The 21545-nt window shown below is 41.6% G+C and overlaps 1 protein-coding gene across 2 annotated transcripts in view; it reads right to left on the bottom strand.

Annotated features, from left to right (window-relative positions):
• The window catches only part of adam9 (ADAM metallopeptidase domain 9), a 98964-nt gene extending 83989 nt beyond the window's left edge, over positions 1 to 14975 (bottom strand). For both annotated transcript variants that reach the window (XM_055920493.1, XM_055920492.1), the window contains exon 1: positions 14526 to 14975. In XM_055920493.1, the coding sequence (XP_055776468.1) occupies positions 14526 to 14610 (85 nt within the window). In that variant the 5' untranslated portion in view covers positions 14611 to 14975. The remainder of the gene's footprint in view (positions 1 to 14525) is intronic.
• Between the last annotated feature and the right edge of the window lie 6570 nt (positions 14976 to 21545).

Raw genomic sequence — 21545 nt, forward strand, 5'->3', positions numbered from 1 at the left:
ACGTTTGGGCCTGGTTGCCAACACTGCGCTGGCTCACAGCTGACAGCCGGGCCCCTCCTGTGTGAGTGTCCTTCCCAAACACAAAAGGACAACTGACTCTTTCACTTCTTCTCACCTGAGCTGCCTTGTGGGGTGGCCTATAAATAATGAATCATAGAACAAGTAGTACTGTAAATATTTGCTCTAACTTAACATCTAGCAAATTAATTAAGTATTCTTTGAGCCGAAAAACAACAGATTATATAGTAGGCATATGTTCCATGTCTGGTTTTAGAAAAATATTGTTAGATCGTCATCTTAGTTCGGGATGAGAGCAATCCTACACGGAGATACACTGTGAGAGATGGACAACAAACAATTACAATCTCTTCAAACAGTGGCCAAATAATTTCTGTTATAGAGATTAGCAAGAAAATAGGCATTCTTTCGTTAATTCTGTCACCTGGCTTGTGGGGGTCATTGGTGTTTCCTGAAAGGCTAAATTGAAGGAAAATGCCACACAATCCCATAGGGCAACATGATGTACAGCAGGGGTGTCAAAGTCAAATGGACGGAGGGCCAAATAAAAAATTTAGCTACAAGCCGAGGGCCGGACTGTTCGAATGTTCATTGAAATTTTTTTTAATGACGCATATAGTCTAGTGAACCTAATTGAACCTACTGAAAACCTAACAAATATATTCCAATATGATCAGATAAATAAAGCAATATTTTCTTATGGCTCTGTCAGTAATCTTTAATTTTCAACAGACACAAAAGACAAATTTCCTTTATATAAAAATCCCCATAACATGAACATTAAATGAAAGAAACCGGTATTCAAGGCACCATCAGTAGCCTATATTTTCTATTTTAGCAAAAGTGGGCTAAATTTACTTCAAAGAAAAAAACAATAATAGCAATTTTCTATCATCCACTCAACTGAAATATTTTTAAAATATAATTGGATTGAAATACAATAAAATAAAGTGCAAAAATCTATTAATCAAAAACAACACTTTGTTTAAGGAGAAGTAACATGCAGTGAAAACAAATATTAAACTTTAACTTTTAAACTTGAACTGAGTAAAAACTCTAAATATGTGATTGCACAGTAATGTTCACTTGTTTGAGGTTGAGGGTGATACTTGGTGGTGTCCCATCTTTTCCACAAGTTCATCAATGTTCGGGGTAAGGCTCTGAGCTGAGGAAATCCTCAGAATTGAGTGGAGGTGTTCAGCAGTAAGTCGACTTCTGTGTGATGTTTTGTTCAGGTTCATCAAAGAAAACAGTTGTTCACACAGGTATGTGCTGCCAAACATAGACAACGTTTGAGCAGCCTGGATGCGCAGCTGGGGCATTGTGTCGGGGAGGAAACGGGCGAACTCCGCAGCACCCACTGCCGCATATTTTGCCCTCAGTGCATCATTGCATTGGAGGTCAATCAACTCCATTTGGAGGTTTGGTGGTGAGCTTTCCACGTCAACAGCAAATGGGTTACCGAGCAGTTCCAACCTGCTTTTTTGTGCTTCAAAGTCAGCAAATCGGCGTCGAAAGTCAGCGGCAAGCATACCTATTTTATCAGCCAACTGTGCGCTCGGGAACGCACTGGTAGAGAGCTTCTCTTTCATGGTCTGGCAGCTGGGAAAGTGGCTCAAATTTTCTTTCCGCATCTGCGTCTCCCACAGAGTCAGTTTGGTTTTAAATGCCTTCACTGTACTGTACATATCAGAGATGACATGATCCCGACCCTGCAGCTGCAAGTTCATTGCATTCAGATGACTCGTAATGTCACACAGAAAAGCCATTTCACACAGAAACATTTCGTCTCGGAGTTGTGTTGTGTCTTTCCCTTTGCTGTCCAAGAACAGACAAATCTCCTCACGAAGCTCGAAACATCTTTGAAGCACCTTTCCCTGGCTTAGCCATCGCACCTCTGTGTGATAAGGCAAATCACCATGCTCCGTTTCTAACTCCGTCAGAAATGCCTTGAACTGGCGGTGATTCAAACCTTTGGCTCTGATAAAGTTAACTGTGCGCGTGATGATGCTCATTACATGCTCCATTTTCAAGGCTTTACCGCACAACGCTTCCTGGTGTATGATACAATGATAAGCTGTCAGCTCACCTGTCGCGTTTTCCTCTTGCATCTTTTCCCGTATCTTCGCCACCAGTCCGCTCCTGTGTCCACACATCGCAGGTGCTCCGTCGGTTGTCAAACCCACGAGTTTTTCCCAAGGCAGCTCCATCTCATTTACACATCTTGACACCTCTTCATACAAATCATGCCCCGTAGTTGTGCCATGCATAGGACGTAAAGCCAAAAACTCCTCTGTCACGCTTAGGCTGGAGTCCACTCCGCGGATGAAAATTGACAACTGGGCAATGTCAGAAATGTCGGTGCTCTCATCCACAGCCAAGGAATATGCAATGAAATCTTTTCCCTTTTTCACAAGCTGCTCTTTTAGATTGATGGACAACTGGTCTACTCTCTCGGCAATGGTGTTTCTGCTCAGACTCACATTTAAAAAGAGTTGCCTTTTTTCTGGGCAAACTTCGTCACAAACTTTAATCATGCAGTTTTTGATGAAATCCCCCTCCGTAAATGGCCGGGCTGATTTAGCGATCTCTTCTGCCAAAATAAAACTGGCCTTGACAGCAGCCTGGCCTTCCACCTTCCGTTTTGCCATTTTTGATGGGTATCTGAAAGTTAATTTTACTGTGATGCTGACGACTGCTGTGCCAATAAATATTGAAATGAAGCAGCCTACTGCTCGGTGCGTCACCGTTGCATTGTGGGAAATGTAGTATTGGTGCGTGTAAAAGATCTGCGGGCTGCCGGCTTGCTGCGGTCTGCGGGCCGGTTCTAATAATAAATCAAGATCATCCCAGGGGCCGTAAAAAACCTTCTCGCGGGCCGGATGTGGCCCGCGGGCCTTGACTCTGACATATGTGATGTACAGTATAAGCAGCCGCTAGGACATTTTGCTCAGTTTACAAAAATACTGGTGGATAACAAACATGTGCATAGGGCCTACAAACATGAAATAGGGACTATTATTTGACATATCCTATTAGTTAATGTTAGGCCTAGATGTTGTTTCCAAACTCTCCAGGTTATATGACAACATAAAAGACAGTGGGTTGTGTGTGAACAGCAGACAGGAATATGATGAGCCTGGTCAACAATAACGTCGCTGTCTCTTTGGTTCTTTTGTCTAGTAAGACCAATGGGTGAGTGGAGATGTAACTGTGTACGTGAAACTCCGCCTGTCACACTTTCCATTAGAGGTCGACCGATTAATCGGAATGGCTGATTAATTAGGGCCGATTTAAAGTTTTCGTATCAATCGGAAATCTGTATTTTTGGACACCGATTTGGCCGATTTTTAAAAACCTTTATTTAACTAGGCAAGTCAGTTAAGACGGCCTAGGAACGGCTGCCTTGTTCAGGGGCAGAACGACAGTTTTACCTTGTCAGCTCGGGGATTCAATCTTGCAACCTTACAGTTAACCAGTCCAACGCTCTAACCACCTGCCTCTCATTGCAATCCACGAGGAGCCTGCCTGTTACGCGAATGCAGTAAGAAGCCAAGGTAAGTTGCTAGCTAGCATTAAACGTATCTTATAAAAAACAATCAATCATAATCACTAGTTAACTACACATGGTTGATGATATTACTAGTTTATCTAGCGTGTCCTGCGTTGCATATAATCGATGCGGTGCGCATTTGTGAAAAAGGACTGTCGTTGCTCCAACGTGTACCTAACCATAAACATCAATGCCTTTCTTAAAATCAATACACAGAAGTATATATTTTTTAAACCTGCATATTTGGCTAAAAGAAATCCAGGTTAGCAGGCAATATTAACCAAGTGAAATTGTGTCACTTCTCTTGCGTTCATTGCACGCAGAATCAGGGTATATGCAACAGTTTGGGCCGCCTGGCTCGTTGCGAACTAATTTGCCAGAATTTTAGGTAATTATGACATAACGTTGAAGGTTGTGCAATGTAACAGGAATATTTAGACTTATGGATGCCACCCGTTAGATAAAATACGGAACGGTTCCGTATTTCACTGAAATAATAAACGTTTTGTTTTCGAGATGATAGTTTCCGGATTCGACCATATTAATGACCTAAGGCTCATATTTCTGTGTGTTGTTATGTTATAATTATGTCTATGATTTGATAGAGCAGTCTGACTGAGCGATGGTAGGCAGCAGCAGGCTCGTAAGCATTCATTCAAACAGCATTTCATGCGTTTTGCCAGGAGCTCTTCTCAATGCTTCAAGCATTATGCTGTTTATGACTTCAAGCCTATCAACTCCCGAGATTAGGCTGGTGTAACCGATGTGAAATGGCTAGCTAGTTAGCGGGGTGCGCGCTAATAGCGTTTCAAATGTCACTCGCTCTGAGACTTGGAGTAGTTGTTCCCCTTGCTCTGCATGGGTAACGCTGCTTTGAGGGTGGCTGTTGTCGATGTGTTCCATGTTCGAGCCCAGGTAGGAGCGAGGCGAGGGACGGAAGCTATACTGTTACACTGGCAATACTAAAGTGCCTATAAGAACATCCAATAGTCAAAGGTATATGAAATACAAATCATAGAGAGAAATAGTCCTATAATTCCTATAATAACTACAACCTAAAACTTCTTACCTGGGAATGTTGAAGACTCATGTTAAAAGGAACCACCAGCTTTCATATGTTCTCATGTTCTGAGCAAGGAACTTAAACGTTAGCTTTCTTACATGGCACATATTGCACTTTCTTTCTTCTCCAACACTTTGTTTTTGCATTATTTAAACCAAATTGAACATGTTTCATTATTTATTTGAGGCTAAATTGATTTTATTGATGTATTATATTAAGTTTCAAATAAGTGTTCAGTCAGTATTGTTGTAATTGTCATTATTACAAATACATTTATTTATTTTTAATCTGCCGATTTAATCGGTATGGGCTGTTTTTGGTCCTCCAATAAATCGGTATCAGTATCGGCGTTGAAAAATCATAATCGGTCGACCTCTACTTTCCATGGAGTGTCACCTCGTTGCTTCGTGTGGGTTGGAGCAATGGGCCAAGGTTCCGGTCTCGAATCACGGTTTTGACTGCTCCTACAGTCTTGCGTCGGTACTGCACTTTAATTGATGCCCAGTCTCGAAAAACAATTTCCATAGACGGCCACATAGAGAAGTCAGATAAGAAAATTCCTATTAAGATAGTTTATGTATATTTTGTGGACAAAGGTTTTTCCCCCATCATTCACAGCCGAAGATATTAACATTTGATAATCAGCCCCAGGCTGTCACAACCAGCCGTGATCGGGAGTCCCATAGGCCCAGCGTCGTCCAGGTTAGGGGAGGGTTTGGCCGTCATTGTAAATAAGAATGTTTAACTGACTTGCCTGTTAAATCAAATAAAAATCCAATGTCTGCCATATTTTTGGACGACAGAATGTTATCACAGTTCACGCTGTTCCGTGTGTGCATTGAGTGCTAGTGCATGTGAAGTTGTTTATATGCAACCCGGATATAGCCGGTCCATGAATCTGCATAGGCAATCGAGTGTAGACTATGTTGAAAACAGTCTCCAGCTCTTTATACCAGTGGGTTGGAGGGGATGGTGAGGTCTGTGTTGATGAGTAACCATGGCAACCGTGTCACATCCTGTTGGAATGTACATTTGTGCTGGATTTTGGATTAATCTACATAATACTTAATTATTCAACATCCTTACAGGTTTTGAAACGATCAAGTTGCCCAGACTGGTCTACTATGGTTGCATCTTGGACACAAAAAAACAACAACCAAGGTCGATGTAACATACAGTAAAGTAAGGGCTTTGTCCCTGCTCAACACCACACACTTACATAACCACTAGGCTTGGTTTATTTGTCACAGAAAGGGGACCTTCAACATTAAATGAATTTGCCTGGCTACGGCCAAACGCTACGCCACACCCATGAACGTTAGTTTCTTCTCCACAATGAGTCTTGATCTAGGTACCTCCGACCCTTCAAATGTTAACACTTTGGGGCAATCTGGTTGGTTCAGAAACCAACGGGTTAGGCTAGAACACGTGGGTAAAGCGATGGTTAGAAAATTCGTCATTGGCTTTGATACTCTGATTGGTTAGACAATCCAATCGCTGATTACTTTTTTTATACAACACCCCTCGTCACCACATACAACTTCAATGCTGGCAGTCTAACATGGAACCCAAACCGGCTACGCACATGCGCCATCGTGCATAAATATATTTTGTCCCCCCACACCAAACACGATTACGACACGCAGGTTAAAATATCAAAACAAACTCTGAACCAATTATATTAATTTGGGGACAGGTCGAAAAGCATTAAACATTTATGGCAATTTAGCTAGTTAGCTTGCATATGCTAGCTAATTTGTCCAATTTAGCTACCTTGCTGTTGCTAGCTAATTTGTCCTGGGATATAACATTGAGTTGTTACTTTACCTGAAATGCACAAGGTCCTCTACGCCGCCAATTAATCCACACATAAAACGGTCAACCGAATCGTTTCTAGTCATCTCTCTTCCTTCCAGGCCTTTTCTTCTCTTGACTTTATATTGCGATTGGCAACTTTCATAAATTAGGTACATTACCGCCACTGACCTCGTTCGTCTTTCAGTCACCCACGTGGCTATAACCAATGAGGAAATGGCACGCGGGTACCTGCTTCTATAAACCAATGAGGAGATGGGAGAGGCAGGACTTGCAGCGCGATCTGCGTCAGAAATAGAACTGAGTTCTATTTTAGCCCTTGGCAACGCAGACGCTGGTTGGGGCGCGAGCAGTGTGGGTGCAATAATTGAATAATATAGATTTCTAAATGTATTTTACAACGCTCAGCAACGCGAGCAGTGTAGTCAGCCTGTAAGACTAAAGTATGTAGCGAACGACAGAGCATTGGAAGAATAAAGTGGCTATAAATGAATGCCCTGCATGTAGGAAATTAACAACTGTATGGTAGGCCGATTAGCTCTTTATATCATCACAAACACTGTCCCTACACATCTCCAGTCCCTGCTCACGCCGGTGCCCATGCCATCTGTCCATCCAATGATAAAATCTGATTTGATACTTTTAGGAAACACTGTCGGAGGAAAAACTGCATCTAATAGCTGAAAACTCCCATGACCCTCCACCACTTCCTGTTGAGGATGTGTCCCAAATGGCACCCCACTCCCTTTAAAGTACAATACTTTTGACCAGAGCCCTCTGGACCCTGGTCAAAAGTAGCACACTACATAGGGAATAGACGGCCATTTGGGACATGTGTTAATGGGCATAGTCGTGTCTGGCTTTGAAGCAAATGAAGCATTAAGACCGCAACAAGTGAAATTGGTACATTTAGGCTAATATTGAAAAGGACAATATTGAGACGGAATATAATATTGAGACGGATGTAGGCTAGACAGAAGATCCGATCCGCTTGCTTACAGCTGTACTAGGTTCAGACAGGCCTCCTGTTTAGATTAAGACACCGCGGAGCCGGCACTAGACATGGCTCAGAAAATGTACCCAAATTGTCCCATTATCCCCCGGAGAAGATTGAACGACGGCAGTTTTCTGAAAAAACAAGCACTTTGTCATCATGCTAAGTAGCAGAAGCCACAGCAGCAATTTTTGGAATGGCACGTTTAACAACAAAAGGATAGTCAGCCAATCAAGGAAATGTTATTTTGACATTTCCACAGATGTAGTCCGCACGGAGCCTGATTGGCTGACTATACTTTGTTGATCAATCCAACGTTTTAGTGCAGGGGTCTTAGACATTTTCTTGCCCAGGGACCCCCTCTCCCTGGCAAACCAGCGGCCCCCATCATACGTATTTTCCACGTATTTTCTTATCAGGTGAATGATAATAGCAAGGAGAAGTAATCAACATATTAAAATTAATAGATTTGGTAGACAGTGTTGGGGAAGCTACTGTAAAAATAGTTTAACAAGCTACCAATTACTTCACACTGGAAAAACTTCTTGAGAATACAGGGGGTGCTGTTTTCGCATTAGCATAATTTTCTCTACAGATTAAACTGCCTCTTATTCAATTATTGCTCTTACTATATGCATATAATTAATACCATTGGATAGAAAACAATCTATAGTTTCTAAAACCGTTTCAATTTTGTCTCTGAGTGAAACAGAAGTCATTTGACAGCACTTTCCCTGACCAAGAAGAAGAATGCAAGATGTGTATGCTCGCTTCAACGCTCTGCCTATATATGGTCACGCCACCTATGACCCGAAACACACTTCATTCGCCTTCCTCTGGGTGTCAAGAGGACGTCAGAGGAGAAATTTTTTGTTTATCTTGTACTGACGTGAAATAAGACCTATTTCTTTGGCGTGACCGACAACTTCCGGTTCTCTGAATCGCGCGATTTGTAGGTGCGATTGTCTACTGTTTTGCTGCCGTTACGGGTGAAAACTATCTCCGTCTCGAAGTTTGTTTGATACATGTGACCATATCATCTTAATGTATGTTTTTTCAATATAGTTTAATCAGATTATTTGAATTTTTTCGGGAGTTTTGCCGTGTTCCGTTCTGTGACTTTTTTTACTTTGGCCAGTCGACCAGTACATATGCTAAATGAAGAGGGAAAGTTGCCATTATGAATGGATTGAACGACTCATCAGGACTAAGGACACCTTGATCAACATTCTGATGAAAGATCAGCAATAGTAAGACCCAATTTACGATGTTATTTCATATATCTGTCGTGCATGTGAACTGGTCGGGGGCGGCCAGCTGGTTCTGGCTGGCGTGGCTATGCTAATTTAGCGCTACATTTTGTTTTCGCTATAAAACATTTAATAAATCTGAAATATTGTTTGGATTCACCAGATGTTGGGCTTTCAATATCTGTACGCTGTGTATTTTTTCTGAAATGTTTTAAGACAAGTAATTAGTTATATGACGTTGGTCTCTGTAATTGTTCTGGCTGCGTCGGCACTATTTCAGATTGCAGCTGCAATGTAGAACTGTGATTTATACCTGAAAAATTCACATTTAAAAAAAAAAAACTATGCTATACCATAAATATGTTATCAGACTGTCATCTTATGAAGTTGTTTCTTGGTTAGTGGCTATATATTTTTTTATTTAGTCGAATTAGTGATAGCTACTGACGCAGGAAAAAACTGTTGGAGTAAAAAAATTGTGTCTTTTGCTAACGTGGTTAGCTAATAGATTTACATATTGTGTCTTCCCTGTAAAACATTATAAAAATCTGAAATGGTGGCTTTATTCACAGGATCTGTATCTTTCATTAGGTGTCTTGGACTTGTGATTTAATGATATTTAGATGCTACTATTTAATTGTGACGCTATGCTAGCGATGCTAATCAGTGTGGGGGGGGTGGGGGGTGCTCCCGGACCCGGGGTAGGTGCTCGGTAGAGGTTAAGCTACCCTTAAGAAAATATACTTTACTAAGGTTTTTTTGAAAAAGTAGTTCACTACATCTAAACTGTTTTGTGATAAATTCTTATATCTGAACCTGAAATGTCAAAGACTATAAATTGCAATAACAGATCACACTGGAGTAAGATGTTAAAATAATGTGTAATTAAGCCTATTAAAACACTAAAACGGTTTCAAGTGACAATTAGGCAGGTCTGAAGCAGTTTAAACAAATGTTAGCCATGTGTTTGCAAAAATGTATGTCCAAGTCAAGAAAGCGTACCAGCAGCTCTTGCCGCACTGGAAGCCTATTCGCAGTTGCTTTTTCAAAGCCTATGTCAGATACTCCAGTGAGTAATTGGCTCCAATGAGTGTAATTTGCTCAACATTATTACAGAGAAGATATCCCCTTTTCTACTGTAGGTATGTATTTCAAAATGTGTAAATTCAGTTGTTGCTAGCAATATTCAGTAAAAAAAAAACACACATTTTCTTGTGGACTCCTAGCCCCCGGTTAAATACCCCTGTTCTAGTGCCATTGCAAAATGGCTGCTGTGGCATCTGCTACTTAGCATGAGGACAAAAAGTAGGGTTGGCCGATATGGCCTAAAAATCATCAACATGTTTTTCAACTTATGGGCAAATCACAATATATATACAGTACCAGTCATTCAATTGTTTATTTTTTACTATTTTCTACATTGTAGAATAATAGTGAAGACATCAAAACTATGAAATAAACATACGGAATCATGTAGTAACCAAAAAAAAATAAAGTGTTAACGAAATCAAAATATATTTTATATTTGAAATTCTTCAAAGGAGTCACCCTTTGCCTTCACAGCTTTGCACACTCTTGGCATTCTATGTTATTTCATAGTTTTTATGTCTTCACTATCATTGTGTGTGTATCAGTGTATGTGTGTATATAGAACCAGCATGGATTTATAAGTATTAATTAAATTGAGCAAAAAAAGTCCCACCTTTATTCCATAGGCTTGGATCTGCACTATGCAGCTGTTGCAAGAGCACATTTTTCACTGGCTGTCCACTGTTTTCAAAAACAATGATTGATAGGCAGCCTAAACTTCTTGAAATCAACCATTATTGGGTTTAAATACACATTTAAATTTGTGAACAGCCATCCACAACAACCAAAATCCGTAAGGTGCAAATAGCTAAATGAGAGAGCAGCAGAGTGATTCACATCAATGCGCTATGTAGATATCAATAATAGAGGTCAACCGATTATGATTTTTCAACGCCAATAGGACCAAAAAAAGCTGATACCGATTAATCGGACGATTTTATTTTGTTTATTTATTTTTAATTGATTTGTAATCATGACAATTACAACAATACTGAATGAACACTTATTTTAACTTAATATAATACATCAATAAAATCAATTTAGCCTCAAATAAATAATGAAACATGTTCAATTTGGTTTAAATAATGCAAAAACAAAGTGTTGGAGAAGAAAGAAAGTGCAATATGTGCCATGTAAGAAAGCTAACGTTTAAGTTCCTTGCTCAGAACATGAGAACATATGAAAGCTGGTGGTTCCTTTTAACATGAGTCTTCAACATTCCCAGGTAAGAAGTTTTAGGTTGTAGTTATTATAGGAATTATAGGACTATTTCTCTCTACGGTTTGTATTTCATATACCTTTGACTATTGGATGTTCTTATAGGCACTTTAGTATTGCCAGTGTAACAGTATAGCTTCCGTCCCTCGCCTCGCTCCTACCTGGGCTCGAACCAGGCACACATCAACAACAGCCACCCTCGAAGCAGCGTTACCCATGCAGAGCAAGGGAAACAACCACAGGCTCAGAGTGAGTGACGTTTGAAACGCTATTAGCACGCACCCCGCTAACTAGCTAGCCATTTTACATCGGTTACACCAGCCTAATCTCGGGAGTTGATAAGCTTGAAGTCATAAACAGCATAATGCTTGAAGCATTGCGAAGAGCTCTTAGCAAAACGCACAAAATGCTGTTTGAATGAATGCTTACGAGCCTGCTGCTGCCTACCATCGCTCAGTCAGACTGCTCTATCAAATCATAGACTTAATTATAACATAATAACACACGGAAATACGAGCCTTAGGTCATTAATATGGTCGAATCCGGAAACTATCATCTCGAAAACAAAACGTTTATTCTTTCAGTGAAATACGGAACAGTTCCGTATTTTATCTAACGGGTGGCATCCATAAGTCTAAATATTCCTGTTACATTGCACAACCTTCAATATTATGTCATAATTACCTAAAATTCTGGCAAATTAGTTCGCAACGAGCCAGGTGGCCCAAACTGCTGCATATACCCTGACACTGTTGCAAGAGAAGTGACACAAAGAAATTCATGTTAGCAGGCAATATTAACTAAATATGCAGGTTTAAAAATATATACTTGTGTATTGATTTTAAGAAAGACATTGATGTTTATGGTTAGGTACCTTTCTAGCGAATGCGCACCGCATCGATTATATGCAACGCAGGACACGCTAGATAAACTATCATCAACCATGTGTAGGTAACTTGTGATTATGATTGACTGATTGTTATTTATAAGATAAGTTTAATGCTAGCTAGTAACTTACCTTGGCTTCTTACTGCATTCGCTTAACAGGCAGGCTCCTCGTGGAGTGCAATGAGAGGCAGGTGGTTAGAGCGTTGGACTGGTTAACTGTAAGGTTGCAAGATTGAATCCCCGAGCTGACAAGGTAACAATCTGTCGTTCTGCCCCTCAACAAGTCAGTTAACCCACCGTTCCTAGGCCGTCATTGAAAATAAGAATGTGTTCTTAACGGACTTGCCTAGTTAAATAAAGGTGTACATTTTTTTTTTAATACAGATTTCTGATTTATGAAAACTTGAAATCGGCTCTAATTAATCGTCCATTCTGATTAAACGGTCGACCTCTAGTATTAACTACTGAAAACAATAGCAAGATTTGAATTTAGTTCAACTAACACCAAGCCACTGCAAAGTGTAGTTAAATTACAAGTTAAACTACATGTAGTTCACTACTACAACACGGGTAGACAGTTTTTCATTATTTTGACCTCCCCCATAATTGGAATTGGAAGCGTAAACTAACATACCTTTCTAACTAATACACTAACTCAAAACACATTTTCACTGAGAGCAGCCGTTTAAACAAAGGTTACCCATGTGTTGCCAAAAATGTATGTCCAAGTCAAGAAAGCTAACCAGCAGCCAGCGGCACTTGCCACACTGGTAGGCTATTCGCAGGTGCTTTTTCAAAGCCTATGTCAGATACTCAAGTGAGTAATTGGCTCCAATGAGGGTAATTTGCTCAATTTTAAGAGTTGAGAAATAAAGTTGACATCATTAGAAATAAGATATTATCTTATTTTCTACTGTATGTATGCAATTCAAAATGTGTTTTTTCTGTTATTGCTGGCGATATTCATAAAAAAACATTAAAAAAAAAATAAAATTGCAGACCCGCTGCAGTAGGCTACCTTGGCCGCGGACCCCCAGTTGAATATCCCTGAACGATATGATTGGGTTTATGAGGTTTCAAAGCTTTTGACAGCCTTGGGCTACTATAATTGTACCAATGACACATGACAATACTCATAAGGCCTTGGTGGTTAATTAAGGTGTTACTAATATAAACAGCAGTGTAGTTGAAAATAACTTGATTCCACTAATTGGGGACTTTTCTTTTAAAGGTGAAACACCAATTCCACTATTGTTGCTCACGCTAATGTTGTAACCAACACACTGGTCAAATAATGACGTCTAGGAAGTGGAAAGCTCATGGTAGCGTAGATAGCACTTCTATTACGAGACTGGGCCAACTACTTCCATTAATAGACTGGGCCGTGTATCTGTCTGGATAGAGAAAACATTCAAAGCACGTGCAGGGATGTAGTTCAATAGTGTACAACTGCAGCCCGCAATTTGGGGTGCTCCTGCACGTGGGCATTTATGAATCTGCACGAACACCCCCTCGAGCATCCCATTGGTTCCTTCATAAACTCCTCCCCTTGTGCACAACATCTTCATGCTTGTGTGACACTTTTGAATGTGGATCAAAAGGGAAATTTAAAAAATCCACCACCGCCTGACGTGTAACGGAGTCCTCTTTGCTAGCTAGTGGGAGCGATACCGATAGACAGCGTCCTTCGCTCCCGCCTGCCCAACCCTCAACATCGTTCACAGGACTACTGGAAAACAGTGCCCGAAAGGCGGACACGAAGGACACCGTCTTCCGGTCGCACCCCTGCCTCTCGCTAGTACAGCAGGCAGGGGGCTGGAGCGACACTGTGTGCTAACTAGCTAGCCAGCTTGCTAGTTAGCGACACCATGTGCTAGCTTGCTAAGTAACTAGCACACAGTGTCGCCCCCGCTTACCGCTAGCTACGCAGGTACACAGGAGGCACGGGCAACACGTGTGCTAGCTAGCTAGCAGTACTAGCACACGTCACCCTCGCCTCCCACCTGCTGTGTACCAGTGTCCTCCTTAGGATTAGCTGGCTAAGCCAGCACAAGGTCCTTCGATCCCATCTGTGAGAAACTGCGGGAAAACAGAGCCAGACAGGCAGGGGCACTACCAGTAGATATAGCTAGCTACCGTTTTTGCCACCCTCCCTCTCTTCTGAGGTGCATCAGCGGTTGGCATCCAACATTATGGTGCATTAGCGATTAGCGCCATCTACTGTAGTGGAGCGCCCCTGTAAAAGTTACCAATATTAGTATAAAGAGGGGTTCCTACAGATGCAGGAACGCCCCTAATAGCGGGCTGCAGTTGCACCCTTCTCATATAGTTAGCCAAATTCTAGAATCCCTCTTGCGACATAGTAGCGGTCGTTACCACAAGTAATAAACCACGACTATTTACAAACAAATTACCACAACAAAGTAATAAACCACGATTATTTACCCTCTTAAAATTGGATTTTAAACCTAACCTTAAATTATGACCCAAAAGCAACATTTTATACATTAATTTTTACGATATAGACCATTTGGACTTTGTGACTGTCCTATCGACTGGAAACCTAGAATATCCGAGAAGGAAAGCCGCTCGGGCTATGTTGTAGCCGTTGCTCGCTATAATGTAAATTTTACTCACCCTCGCTGCAGTCGCCAAGCCCATTGAGTAAAGCGATGACACAAATTGCTTTAAAGCACGGATGGGACAATAATGGCATACCCATGTTTATCTAATTGTCAACAAAATATCTAAGTAGGGGATCTTCTTATCCAGGCGTTGCCTTCCAAGCAATTACGAAGTGCCTTCTCCACATTCTGTAAAATGCCTTTAGACAATTACCTTGCCATATCGTAACAAGTATTGCTAGCTCACCAACAAGCAACTGCTTTACCGCTGCTGGCTTTGGCTCTTTTCAGACGATAGATCTAGCAGGATCGCATGATCAGTGACTATAATAGTTAACAATAACGCAGATTTCACAATCTTTTTAAATCTATTTTCGTTTTAGATCAAACGAGTCCTAATGTCATATCCAGTAAACCCGAATGGATAAAACAGCGCATGCGTGTTGATGCGTCAGACTTTGTAGTGCGGTCGTCACTAGCTGCCAGTAAGTCATATATCCCTCCCATTTGTTCAATTTCTCTTCTTAGAATGTGATTTTAGACCTAACCCATAACGCTGATCTCAAATGAAGACCAAAAAGCGCATTTTTGTTTTTTCTTGAATTTTTACAATATACAATTTTGAATTTGTGGCTGTGTTATCTAGTGGACACCCCTAGGCGCGTACCAACCAAAATAACATAGCTCGTCTGTATCAGTTGCATGCACTAAATTATGCAGTCCTACGTGCATAATATAACGTTACGAAAAGCACAAACTTAGAGAACTACTATTACAGGTTTAGGTAACAGTGATCCTGGAGTGTCGCTGGCACTTTATAGTTTTGATATAACCAACCTGAAAAACCAGGTGTGCTGAATTTAAGCAATTACAGAACTGATTAATTAGCCCAGTTTGTCTGGTGCGTTGCTTAGTTGGAAGAAAACTGCAATACCTGCGACTCCAGGAACAGGGATGCCTACCACAGCAACATCTACGTATTTAGTAGGACCAGTTCTTTCTTGCTTGTCCCTTGAACTCAGCCAATGGCTGAGCAGAGCAGATGTCAGAGACATTTTGTGATTCTCCTGCCGGTTTCCACTAAATAACACAGCCACCAAGTCAAAATTGGCTACAGACATGTACTGTTTGGTAAGGTTAAGTTTAAAATCTGATTTTAAGGAGATCTGGGCGAAGTTTAGCCATAATTATGACTTGTGGCAATGTTAACGAGTGACATCCTTCTCTTCCTCCTTTTTTTGTCTTTATTTATTAACATCAACAAAACAAAAGAGGAATAGTCACATGCAAAAACACATACATAACATTTTTACATTGCCAGGAATCCTACACAAACAAATCATATTAATTAATAATACTACAGGTTGATTGCATTGTTTTTCATTTTAGTTAAAGTAGTCCCATATTGTTTAAATTCATTTACAAAGTGACCATTTGCATTTGTGAATATGAAATGTACCCATTATTATTAGCAGTTGAAATAAATATCATCCTTATCAATATCAGAATTTCTGAAATAAATCATATCAAAACAATTCAATTGAACTTTATAACAAAGTTGTGTATATCAATCCAAAAATTCTACTATAAATATAGAAATCACACAGTATCAAAATTCAGCTTGAATCTTTCATAACAGGTTTCACAGGATACATTTTACGTAACATTTTAAATGAAACTTCCTTTAGCTTGTTACTGATGCAATATTTTTTAGGAATCTTCCATGCTTTAGTCAAGTGTTTTTTTTTATTTCATCTTTATTTAACCAGGTAGGCCAGTTGAGAACAAGTTCTCATTTACAACTGCGACCTGGCCAAAATAAAGCAAAGCAGTGCGACAAAAACAACAACACAGAGTTACAAATGGGATAAACAAGCATACAGTCAATAACACGATAGAAAAATTTGTATGCAGTGTGTGCAAATTAAGTAAGGAGATAAGGCAATAAATAGGCCAATAGTGGCGAAGTAATTACAATTTAGCAATTTACATTGGAGTGATAGATGTGCAGATGAGGATGTGCAGGTAGAAATACTGGGTTGCAAAAGAGGAGAAAAACAAAAACAAATATGGGGATGAGGAAGATAGTTGGTTGGATGGGCTATTTACAGATGGGCTGTGTACAGGTGCAATGATCGGTTAGTTGCTCTGACAGCTGATGCTTAAAGTTAGTGAGGGAGATCTAATTCTCCAACTTCAATGATTTTTGCAATTCGTTCCAGTCATTGGCAGCAGAGAACTGGAAGGAAATGCGGCCAAAAGAGGTGTTGGCTTTGGGGATAACCAGCGAAATATACCTACTGGAGCGTGTGCTACGGGTGGGTGTTGCTATGGTGACCAGTGAGCTGAGATAAGGTAGAGCTTTACCTTGCAAGGACTTATGACCTGGAGCCAGTGGGTTTGGCGACGAATATGTAGCGAGGACCAGCCAATGAGAGCATACAGGTCGCAGTGGTGGGTAGTATATGGGGCTTTGGTGACAAAATGGATGGCACTGTGATAGACTGCATCCAATTTGCTGAGTAGAGTGTTGGGGGCTATTGTGTAAATGACATCGCCAAAGTCAAGGATCAGTAGAATAGTCAGTTTTACAAGGGTATGTTTGGCAGCATGAGTGTTTCGAAATATGAAGCCTATTCTAGATTTAACTTTCGATTGGAGATGCTTAATGTGAGTCTGGAAGGAGAGTTTCCAGTCTAGCCAGACACCTAGGTATTTAGAGTTGTCCACATATTCTAAGTCAGAACCGTCCAGAGTAGTGATGCTAGTCGGGTGGGCGGGTGCGGGCAGCGATCGGTTGAAAAGCATGAATTTTGTTTTACTCGTATTTAAGAGCAGTTGGAGGCCACGGAAGGAGAGTTAGTTGTATGGCGTTGAAGCTCGTTTGGAGATTTGTTAACACAGTGTCCAGAGAAGGGCCAGATGTATACAGAATGGTGTCGTCTGCGTAGAGGTAGATCAAATAATCACCCGCAGCAAGAGCGACATCATTGATATATATGGAGAAAAGAGTCGGCCCGAGAATTGAACCCTGTGGCACCACCATAGAGACTGCCAGAGGTCCGGACAACAAGCCCTCCGATTTGACACATTGAACTCTGTCTGAGAAGTAGTTGGTGAACCAGGCGAGGCAGTCATTAGAGAAACCAAGTCTATTGAGTCTGCCGATAAGAATACGGTGATTGACAGAGTCGAAAGCCTTGGCCAGCTCAATGAAGACAGCTGCACAGTACTGTCTTGTATCAATGGAGGTTATGATATAATTTAGGACATTGAGTGTGGCTCAGGTGCACCCGTGACCTGCTCATAAACCAGATTGCATAGCGGAGAAGGTACGGTGGGATTCGAAATGGTCGGTGATCTGTTTGTTCACTTGGCTTTCGAAGACTTTAAAAAGGCAGGGCAGGATGGATATTGTTTCGTAACAGCTTGGGCCTAGAGTGTCACCCCCTTTGAAGAGGGGGATGACCGCAGCCGCTTTCCAATCTTCAGAAATCTCAGACGATACGAAAGAGGTTGAACAGACTAGTAATAGAGGTTGTGTGAAGTTTGATTTTGTTCTCTTTTTAACAAAAATATATGCCTTATAGAAATAGGACATGTAAATCACAAAACATAGCGTGACGGCAGAAAAGCTGTTGTTAATCTAGGGTGTCGACTGTGCTAACCAGAAGGTTGAGACAAGATGGGAAAATGCTGAATAACAAGAAAACAGGAACTGAGCAGTGTAGCCACCGACAACTTAGCTCAAACTTCACAACAAGCACTTCCGGATATCTGGATCCTGTGTGCTGTGAGGCTGGGACCAGCCTGGGCACCACCGATAGGCTAGCAAGTTTAAACCACGCTAAGCCTCTACTGTGACAGGCCAACTCTACTACTCTACTGTGACAGGCCAACTGTGACAGGCCAACTACATCAATCAATCAATCAAGTTTATTTTATATAGCCCTTCGTACATCAGCTAATATCTCGAAGTGCTGTACAGAAACCCAGCCTAAAACCCCAAACAGCAAGCAATGCAGGTGTAGAAGCACCGTGGCTGGGAAAAACTCCCTAGAAAGGCCAAAACCTAGGAAGAAACCTAGAGAGGAACCAGGCTATGAGGTGTGGCCAGTCCTCTTCTGGCTGTGCCGGGTGGAGATTATAACAGAACATGGCCAAGATGTTCAAAATGTTCATAAATGACCAGCATGGTCAAATAATAATCAGGAATAAATGTCAGTTGGCTTTTCATAGCCGATCATTAAGAGTTGAAAACAGCAGGTCTGGGACAGGTTGCACGTCCGGTGGACAGGTCAGGGTTCCATAACCGCAGGCAGAACAGTTGAAACTGGAACAGCAGCAAGGCCAGGTGGACTGGGGACAGCAAGGAGTCATCATGCCCGGTCGTCCTGACGCATGGTCCTAGGGCTCAGGTCCTCCGAGAGAGAGAAAGAAAGAGAGAAGGAGAGAATTAGAGAGAGCATACTTAAATTCACACAGGACACTGGATAGGGCAGGAGAAGTACTCCAGATATAACCAACTGACCCTAGCCCCCCGACACATAAACTACTGCAGCATAAATACTGGAGGCTGAGACAGGAGGGGTCAGGAGACACTGTGGCCCCATCCGATGATACCCCCGGACAGTGCCAAACAGGAAGGATATAACCCCACCCATTTTGCCAATGCACAGCCCCCGCACCACTAGAGGGATATCTTCAACCACCAACTTACAACATCTGTCACAGTTTAAAAAAAGGTGTCTGTACTATTTCAGTCAGTTCTCTGCTTTACCCTGCGTGCTGATACAGTGAACCGGTATATACGAAAATTGCATTTACCATTTATCGCTTATGTTAAATAAAAATACTTAAAGTATATTCGGTGACTCTGGATCACATTTTATCCTGATACCAGATTCGATTGACGCAACCGTTAACAGTTGCAACAATAGCGGCAGATAATTTTAGGAAGAGAGGGTCCAGATTGTCTAGCCCAGCTGATTTGTAGGAATACAAATTTTGCAGTTCTTTCTGAACATCAGCTATCTGGATTTGGGTGAAGGAGAAGCGGGGGGGGGGGGGGGTTGGGGCTTCGGCCAGTTGCTGCGGGGGTGCAGAGATGTTGGCTGGGGTTGGGGTAGCCAGGTGGAAAGCATGGCCAGCCGTAGAGAAATGCTTATTGAAATTGTCAATTATCGTGGATTTATCTGTGGTGACAGTGTTTCCTAGTCTCAGTGCAGTGGGCAGCTGGGAGGAGGTACTCTTATTCTCCATGGACTTTACAGTGTCCCAAAACTTTGGGGAATTAGTGCTGCAGGATGCAAATTTCTGTTTGAAAAAGCTAATTTGTAGTGAGATATAAACCAACCTAGATAGTCCTTCAGCTGTGGACAATAAAACACAACCACATAACCTAGCAAGAGGACGAAAAGTAGGGTTGGGCGATATGGCCTAAAAATCATATCTACATTTTGTATAACTTATGGATGATTCACAACTTAGATAAACCTTTAGCTTTGAACAATAAACCTGGAATTATAATGAAATATCTCTCAGTAACCAGAGGTTACATTTCTTTGTTTTCTCAATTGAGTACCACAGTATGAGTTATAATACCCATTACATTTACATTACATTTAAGTCATTTAGCAGACGCTCTTATCCAGAGCGCCTTACAAATTGGTGCATTCACCTTATGACATCCAGTGGAACAGCCACTTTAAATAGTGCATCTAAATCTTTTAAGGGGGGGGGGGGGGGGGGTCAGAAGGATTACTTTATCCTATCCTAGGTATTCCTTAAAGAGGTGGGGTTTCAGGTGTCTCCGGAAGGTGGTGATTGACTCCGCTGTCCTGGCGTCGTGAGGGAGTTTGTTCCACCATTGGGGTGCCAGAGCAGCGAACAGTTTTGACTGGGCTGAGCGGGAACTGTACTTCCTCAGTGGTAGGGAGGCGAGCAGGCCAGAGGTGGATGAACGCAGTGCCCTTGTTTGGGTGTAGGGCCTGATCAAATCAAATCAAATTTTATTAGTCACATACACATGGTTAGCAGATGTTAATGCGAGTGTAGCGAAATGCTTGTGCTTCTAGTTCCGACAATGCAGTAATAACAACAAGTAATCTAACCTAACAATTCCACAACTACTACCTTAAACACGCAAGTGTAAAGGGATAAAGAATATGTACATAAAGATATATGAATGAGTGATGGTACAGAACGGCATAGGCAAGATGCAGTAGATGGTATAGAGTACGGTATATACATATGAGATGAGTACTGTAGGGTATGTAAACATAAAGTGGCATAGTTTAAAGTGGCTAGTGGTACATGTATTACATAAAGATGGCAAGATGCAGTAGATGATATAGAGTACAGTATATACATATACATATGAGATGGGTAATGTAGGGTATGTAAACATTATATTAAGTGGCATTGTTTAAAGTGGCTAGTGGTACATTTTTACATAATTTCCATCAATTCCCATTTTTAAAGTGGCTGGAGTTGAGTCAGTATGTTGGCAGCGGCCGCTAAATGTTAGTGGTGGCTGTTTAACAGTCTGATGGCCTTGAGATAGAAGTTGTTTTTCAGTCTCTCGGTCCCTGCTTTGATGCACCTGTACTGACCTCGCCTTCTGGATGATAGCGGGGTGAACAGGCAGTGGCTTGGGTGGTTGTTGTCCTTGATGATCTTTATGGCCTTCCTGTGACATCGGGTGGTGTAGGTGTCCTGGAGGGCAGGTAGTTTGCCCCCGGTGATGCGTTCTGCAGACCTCACTACCCTCTGGAGAGCCTTACGGTTGTGGGCGGAGCAGTTGCCGTACCAGGTGGTGATACAGCCCGACAGGATGCTCTCGATTGTGCATCTGTAGAAGTTTGTGAGTGCTTTTGGTGACAAGCCAAATTTCTTCAGCCTCCTGAGGTTGAAGAGGCGCTGCTGCGCCTTCTTCACAACGCTGTCTGTGTGGGTGGACCAATTCAGTTTGTCCGTGATGTGTACACCGAGGAACTTAAAACTTTCCACCTTCTCCACTACTGACCCGTCG

The sequence above is a fragment of the Salvelinus fontinalis genome, chromosome 4 (genome assembly GCF_029448725.1).
Source record: "Salvelinus fontinalis isolate EN_2023a chromosome 4, ASM2944872v1, whole genome shotgun sequence".
Classification (NCBI taxonomy): Eukaryota; Metazoa; Chordata; class Actinopteri; order Salmoniformes; family Salmonidae; genus Salvelinus; species Salvelinus fontinalis.